This window comes from Papilio polytes, unplaced genomic scaffold, assembly GCF_000836215.1.
Source record: "Papilio polytes unplaced genomic scaffold, Ppol_1.0 DF822845.1, whole genome shotgun sequence".
In the NCBI taxonomy this organism is placed as follows: Eukaryota; Metazoa; Arthropoda; class Insecta; order Lepidoptera; family Papilionidae; genus Papilio; species Papilio polytes.
The window spans coordinates 4134319-4142301 of record NW_013526359.1 but is presented as its reverse complement, the minus strand read 5'-3'; the positions used below and the strand labels follow the sequence as shown (position 1 = coordinate 4142301).

The following is a 7983-nucleotide window of genomic DNA, read 5'->3' as shown; positions in this document are numbered from 1 at the left end:
GCCAGCCGCTCGCAGGTGCAGAGGATGCTGCGAGACATGGAGCAGCTGAGGAAGGCCGAGATGGCCCTTGATGATATGCAGAAGGAGCTAGAAAAAGCGCGCTTGGAACAGGTCTGAATAAACTTTAAATAAAAAAAAAACTTTATTGTATAACGAGCTGTTCTCGTGCGGCTTCATTCGCATAAATGAAATTGTAAAATCTTTATTTTATTGATTACATTTGTCAAATTCTCAATTGCAATTGTCAAAATTCAATTTGGAATAGGTATATTTTAACTGACTTTAAAATGGAGGAGGTTATCAATTCGTCTATATTTTTCGTATCTTCGCTCCTGGTTGAATTTCCATAATTTGTTAGGTAATTTAATGAAAATTCTAAGAAAGAACTTACGTTAAGTGCAAAGTCCTTAAGTACCACTTATCAATTACTTGTAGATAAACTTTATTCTTGTGTCATATTTTTCTAAGAAACACACATGCGTTTCACACATGTAGTATGTACATGTTAATTTGAGAACCAATTATAGTTTATATTTCCTGGCAGAAGAGTTCAAATTGTATTAAATCACTTACCGTGGCTTGCATCATTTGTACGAAACATGTGACATCCCACGCACAAAATTATGCTTTTTTTGTTATTCTACTAGCTTTTGCCAGCGACTAAGTCCGCTTGGAATTCAAAGAAACAAAAATAAGTAGCCTAAGTGTTCAGACTATCCTCTATATCCATGCCAAATTTAATCGAGATCCGTTCAACAGTTTAGGCTACAAACTCTAACAAACATCCATCCATCTAAACTATCGCATTTATAATACTAGTATGTTTAATCCTCCTTCGTATAACTCCTAAATCTAAAATCTTAAGTCTTATTCTCGATTTAAAACTATATCTAGACTAAGTTTAAGATGGGGAGAAGGGGGCAGATACTTTTAGTAGGTTCTTGTTCAAAGTATTTTTTATAACTAGTTTACATTTTTCGACTCGTAAGAAGAGCTTGTATACCTAAATATTTTACGGGTAAATAAAATAACTCAATAGCTCATCTTTTCCAGTCTACAACCTTTTTTACCTTAAGTCGAATTTCAGGTCTTTTTTTGCTTTTTTTTGTTAAATGAAGTATTCTATGTATTTCAGGAGAGCGTCACAACAGAGAAACGTAATTTAGAGAAGAAGTTACGTGAAGCGGGAGACACGCCCCTATTGAACTCCGCCTCCTCAGATTTAGAAGTGTCTACGCTCAAAGCTGAAATTGAGGTGAATTCATATTTATGTATAGAAAATTAAGTTAAAACCTTTATCTTGTCATTTCTTTATTGCTCACAAATATTTAATATCAATAAATGACGACTAAAAATATTTAAGACTAGAAATATTTTTGATTAGATGTTCTCGTGCGACTTCATTCGCAAGAAATTAGAAAAAACCGTATTTAGTTGTTTACATTTCGTAAAATATTCAATTGCAATTCAAAATTAAATGCTCAAATACAACGATGGCCTTTAACATTGGCTGAGTATTGTTTATGGCTAACTATAGCGACTTTAATTTGTTATTGCTATCAGCTTGCAGTTTTCGTCCATTTCCCAAATAACAGTTATTTTCTAATTTATTTACAACTTAAATTTAATAGCTTGAAAATATATAGCCTAAAGCGTGTCATTAGTGTAGGGCTTGTTGAAAACAGAATTATTTAAAAAATGCTGTGGTTGCTGACTTCTTACATAACTAAGGCCACTTCACACACTGGTGTGTTTATTTTTTATTATAGTCGTATACAGTAACTACCCAGTCTAGAACTATAGATTTATGTGTTACTAGCATAAAATATTCAGCTATCTTCCCTTTAAAATCTTTACAGTTGTAAATATCAGAATACAATAGACGAGTAATCGATTTTATAGAGTTGATTTTGTTGTTTTACAATTTTGAACTCTTTTACTCAGATGTTAAGGGCGGAACTCCGTCGCGCGGAGGGGGAGTTAGAGGACAGGTGCTGGGCGCCGCCGCCCGGCCTGCAGCAGTGGCTGCAGCTCACACACGAGGTCGAGAACCGCGCGTACCTTCGGAAGAAGCAGCAAGCTGACCTCCAACTGCAGCAGGCGAGAGAGGCTGTGAGTATACCTGTATTTGTACACATGTCTCTTTTTTTCTATAAAGAATAAGCGATGACCAGAAATTAAAAAAAATATAGAGTAGGCATAGTGACACTTCACTTGTAACATAACATAACCTCACTAATGATATAATAGGAGTATTTAAAAAATAGTTAAATATTTATAATTTTATTTTTAAACGATGTTTAGTTTGTCACATGTCAATACAAGCACAACGACTAAACTTTACAACTGATGTAGTACCTTTTAGAGAAAGTACCAATGGACAATTTTGTTCACTATGCCTAGTCTATGTATTTCTTAAATGTCTTTGATGGCACATATAACAAGGATCATGACCGTCCAATTCTGGAGTAACATTAGTCGGGAGGAGCTGTCTAAGAGACAAGAAGAGCTTGGAAACGACCAAAGTTTTTGTCAAATTTACCTGTTGAAGAAATTGTATATTGTATAGTTTGACGCCTTTGCCCTTATTTAAAACGTCTGATGAATAGTTCTAAAAAGTTTGATAATTCACTTGAAGTTTCAGCCGTGAACTATGTAAGTGAAATTGAAAATAATCGCAATAAATTTTAGGGTTGCTTTTTAACTTACGAGTAGACAAGCTTACGCAAGAGATTTATGTATTCTTCCAGACTGTTATAGATATTTCTGAATTTTATCATTTTATACATCTAAACTTTCGTATTTGTAATATTACTATGAAGTATAATAGAAAATATTGTTTTGATTGTATATAATTGTGGTATTCAGTGTGAGAAGTTACGTAAGAAGAGGTCGAGCCTGGTGGGGGCGTTTGTATCGACTCACGGCAAGTCCATAGACGACGTGGACCGCTCCATTGTGGAAGCGCGCACTGCGCTCAACGAAGTCACACAGGAATTACAGGTTTTAACATTTACACTGATTTTTAGCAATTTTTATTGATAGTATAGATATTTTTAACAATGCTAGAACATTAAAAATCTTCGCATTGTAGGGCTCGTCCGGTGTAATACCACAAAAAACAGGCGTGAAGTGGAAGTAATTCCGCGTTTTGTATCATTTAAGTGTCTTTCCCTTTTCTTAAGAAAAAGGGATAGGAAGGAAAAGTGGATTTGACTGTGGAGGAGACGCATAGGAAGAGGAAATAGCGGCTTCAGGTGGCCGCTTGCTAGTTTGCCATCCTATAATAATAAAAAAGTAGATAACCCAAGGAAAGGTCTGAAGAACTAGTCTCCTAAATGCTCTTCATATACTTTAGGGCCTATTTTCACTGCCGCGGTTAATTGCTAAGTGGAAATGAATATTTTAATTACAACCTCAGGATATTGATGACGTGTCTGACTAATATGCTATAGTTAAATTTTGGATTAATTACTGTTTTTGTATTCCAGGAGAGAATGCACCGATGGAAGCAAATTGAACGTTTGTGCGGTTTTAATATAATAAATAACAACGGTCTGCAGTTCCTCGAGAGCACGCTCTATAGGACTGCCAACGGACGACAGACAGGCAGAGGTACATATCTATATTATTATAAAGAGGAAAGATTTGTATTTTTGTATGTATTGAAATAACTCAAAAACTACTGGTACGATTTTAATTCTTTCACCATTAAAACATTTATCACTGAGTATACATAGAGTATGTATTTTACTATTTTATTTGCTATGTATTGTCACGGTATTAAACTCAGGAGTAAATAAACTGTCATGTGAGAAAGGGACAAAAACTACAAGCCAATAGCAAAGAAATAAGATTGCCATGGTAATGGTAAATCTTTTCCAATAGCAATGGCCTTCGTTGTTTTTGTGCATTTGAATTTTGACATATGTAATTGAATGTTTTATAAATATAAATAACTAGCTGTTCCTTGCGACTTCATCCGCATAAAATTATGAAAATTTTATTTTTTTACATGTGTCAAATTATCAATAGCAAATGTCAAAATGACATGACATGATGACAACCTTGCTTTTTTGATGTTGGCAGCAACTTATGGTATCTTTCCTACATTAGGGTTTTTATCCAAAATATTTACCCCTAAGTTTGGCGTGAAAATATATAGCCTAAAGCGTGACGTAAGTGTAGGGCTTTTTATTAAAAAAAAAATGATTCAAAAATATGCTGTAATAGCTGACATCTTGGGCAACAAAGACGTGTGTGTTTACGCTTTATTATAATAGTATAGATAAAATAAAGTTTTTGTATTTTATTGCGGATGGGAACAGGTAGTATAAAAAAGCGTTTTGGTCCTTCGAGTCAGATCAATGCATGTCTATATAAAAAACGTATAATGCAGTATGTTTTAATTTTGTTGATTATTTTTGAAGCTTATGTTATTAAATAAAATATGTAATTTGTTTTTCAGTTCGAATGAGCAGTTCTCAAGATGATTTGAGCGTGGGCGACGACGTGTCGATCTGCGGCTCCGGTAAGTTAGACGACGCGTCCATCTTTCACGAGCACGTCGAGTGAACTGAACTGTACTCGTGTTGGGGCCAACGTTCGCCATACCATGTACTACATTGGCTTTATATTGACAAATGTTTGACCAATTTTTGAATTTGTCATATTTTAAAAATTTTAAATGTATTAAATTTATTTAGGAAATTAATATAATATCAAAAAAATACGATAAATTATTACAAAAGACATGGAAAAATAGAGAGTTTTTAGAAGAGGTTTTGTTAAAAGACACTACTTATATTTGTTTCTTCATAGTTTTTTTTTAAGTTCGTCGCATTTTTAATTACATAAAAGCCAAGTCCTGATAAAAATGTATTAGTAATATATAAAAATTAACTATATTTATTCCAAAATTTCACTGCCGATACACATTTAAATCTGACAAAAAAATTATAAAGAGGAAAGGTTTTAATAAATATAAAAAAAAACTAAAACATTCAACAAACTTAAGTCACAAATACATAAACCACAATAAATAACAATATGTATTAAATTAAATACGAAAATGCGTATAAATGTTACTGTAGCGTTGTTTTCGCGCTAATAGTTAAAGTTCCATCATTATTTAACTTATTACTAACTTAACTTACAATTCATACTTTAAGTTAAAACATACAAAATTATTTATTTATCTACTAATTACTGCATTTCCATAACAAAACAAAAAAATCTTCAAAAATTTCTAACTTAATTTTTAAAAAATGTAATCAATTTTTTAGTTACCATAAGTTACTAATTGTTAGGTTAATTTTAGTAAATAATCTTATTTAATGCTTTTAGTAGGTTTATAGCGCTCAAACAATTTAGAATTATAGTTTATTGTACTTAATTTTTAGTACAAAATATAGCAGCTTTTGAAATGGCAATGACAATAAAAAAAACATTTTTATCATCAAACACTTAACAATCTATATAATTTATGTTTAATTTTAATTGATACAAAATGCAGCATTTTATGGCAACACTATCTTAAAAAATACTATAGGAATATTTATAAAAGTAACTATTAGTGATTATTTAAATATATTATTTTTATTATTATGTATTAGTAAGAAATATCATATAAAATATGAAACTACGTCTTCGAATCTATATGTTTTAAAAATATGTGTTCCTCAAAGAGATCTGTATAAGGCTTTTTTAATTAAATGTGATACAAATATCTATGACATTAATGTATTAAATTATAAAAGTATTTTTGGATAAATGTTTGTTAGAAATTTTATATTTAGTTCTGGCAACATTGACAGATGTCAAATTGAAAAGTATTGGCAACATTTTTAGAATGAAGCATTTGTAATTTTAAATTAATTTATAAGAAGGATTGTATCATTTTTATCAAATAAATATATTTTTACCTATACTATCACAATCGATAGAAAGCTTTCAGGCTTTATGTGCGTTTCTTTTCACGTATAAATTTATAAAAATGCACAAACTTGTTTCATAAAATCTATTTACCAAAAGCATGTATGTATCGGAAAATGTTCGCTTTGGGTTTTGGGTTGTTTATCATTGCATGTATCCCCTTCTGTTTTATTTTTTTTTATTACATAGTCCAGTATAATGATGTTTTATTCGTTTGCCTAGATAAAGTGACTTTCGATTAGCGATATTGCTAGTAGAATCGACAATATATGGCAAAATGTATAGATATAATTTGACTCGACTTAACTTGAATGTTCATACATTTTTGACGATAATCGAATGTCACTTTGTCAAGGCCTTGTGTAGTCTTATATTGCCTTTGTAAAATCTGGTTTTCAACCCTATTTCTATGTAGTCTATAGACAAATTAGGAATTCTAGGTAAGTCTAACTTTGACTATTTAAGTAAAGATTTAAAATATTTATTATGTTACTATTTTTCTTCAGGTACTTTTTTCGGAATGTTCTAGATTTAATTTTAAGGAATTTGCCTAAGGGCCTAACATTTTCTTACGTTTCGGTTCTTTGTCATAAATACAAATTAGGACTGTCAAATGACATTGGACTTACTTAGTATAGTCAAACAAGGATATCTGTTCCGTTGAGAGGTAACCAGTTGGTTCGGACAGAAAATATACAGGGTGATTTTAAATAACTTTAAAAATCGGGAAACGGACTTTGCGTTTAAATGATAGCTAATGAAGTCCGATACTCCTACAAAAGCGTTGATCCATCTGTTAAGAATCACCTGTATAAAATCATTATATGAAAGTTACAATAAAAAAAAACCTTGTGTCACTTTTTGACATTGACATACCGTTAGTAAGCTGTTATAAATTAGTTTTTCTTTTGCCCACCAGGTGAGATATCTTTGTTGGACTATGTCAATGCATTTTACATGTATTTAACTATTTTTGTTTCATAATCATTGTGATTGTCATCTGTGTATGTCCTTTTTTATTACTTTTTTAAATATTGCAACATTTTTATCTATAGTATTTTGTAGGTTATCTTTTGCACGTTTGAAAGCTTTTGACGATTGTGATATTGTTTTATTTCTCCTGCCTATAGCTTCCCCTCAGTGTTGCAAACTTTTAATAGACTAGCTGCTTTATATGGCAACATTACAGGTAAGAATTATAGTACTATAAAATTATTGCTTGGTATATGATTAATAACTAAATAATGCCTAAACTAAAATAAAACTATTTCATACATGCTTTTGGTTAATGTAACAAAACTAAAGAATTATTTAATGTAACAAGGGTATAAGTTAAAATTTAGATAAATGTAATATTTATTTGGTAATGTTGACTGAAGCTAATTTAAAAAGATTATAAAAAAGTATTAATGTAAGTAATATGGGTGTATTAGTTAAAATATTGATGTTTGTATTTAGATGTATTTAATAGTTTGTATGAATGTGTATGATGTACAATTTCCAGTGGCCGATAATTTCGGTTGGCGCGAAGATTCATCAGGAAGCGAAGAACACGACGCACCTCACTATCCTCTAGATCTGAGACTCGCTGAGGCGAGGTACGTTTTATACAATCCATTTATTTTACAATATAGTGAAATTACAATTTAACCTTTTTAATAGTTGTTAAATATTTTAGGACTTAATGGTCCTTCAAGTCGGATACAAACTATGTACAATGTAATGTCTTGTAATACTCTTTTCCGTGTAAGTGTTCCTAAATGTTTATAAGACAATGCTTTCGCCCGCGACTCCGTCCACGTGAAATTATAAAAACAGAAGTAAGTAGCCTAGGTGTTCTTCCAGACTATCATCTCTATCTTTGGCAAATTTCATCTTAATCCGTCCATTAGTTTAAGCTACAAACTCTAACAAACATCCATCTATCTAAACTTTTACATTGATGTTAGTAATATTAATGTTTCAGATTGCAACTTGAAGAGCGCCTAGCTCAAGAGGCTCGCGAGCGGCGGCCGGAGGAGAAGCGCGAGGAGGAGCGGAGGTACGAGC

The 7983-nt window shown here is 31.6% G+C and overlaps 1 protein-coding gene across 1 annotated transcript in view; it reads left to right on the top strand.

Annotated features, from left to right (window-relative positions):
* LOC106105346 (stromal interaction molecule homolog) overlaps positions 1–7983 on the top strand; it is a 29646-nt gene that overhangs the window by 19311 nt on the left and 2352 nt on the right. The window contains exons 6-13 of the mRNA XM_013285636.1: positions 6–111; positions 1136–1255; positions 1945–2112; positions 2869–3003; positions 3492–3615; positions 4469–4531; positions 7439–7532; positions 7901–7983. Of these exons, the coding sequence (XP_013141090.1) occupies positions 6–111; positions 1136–1255; positions 1945–2112; positions 2869–3003; positions 3492–3615; positions 4469–4531; positions 7439–7532; positions 7901–7983 (893 nt within the window). The remainder of the gene's footprint in view (positions 1–5; positions 112–1135; positions 1256–1944; positions 2113–2868; positions 3004–3491; positions 3616–4468; positions 4532–7438; positions 7533–7900) is intronic.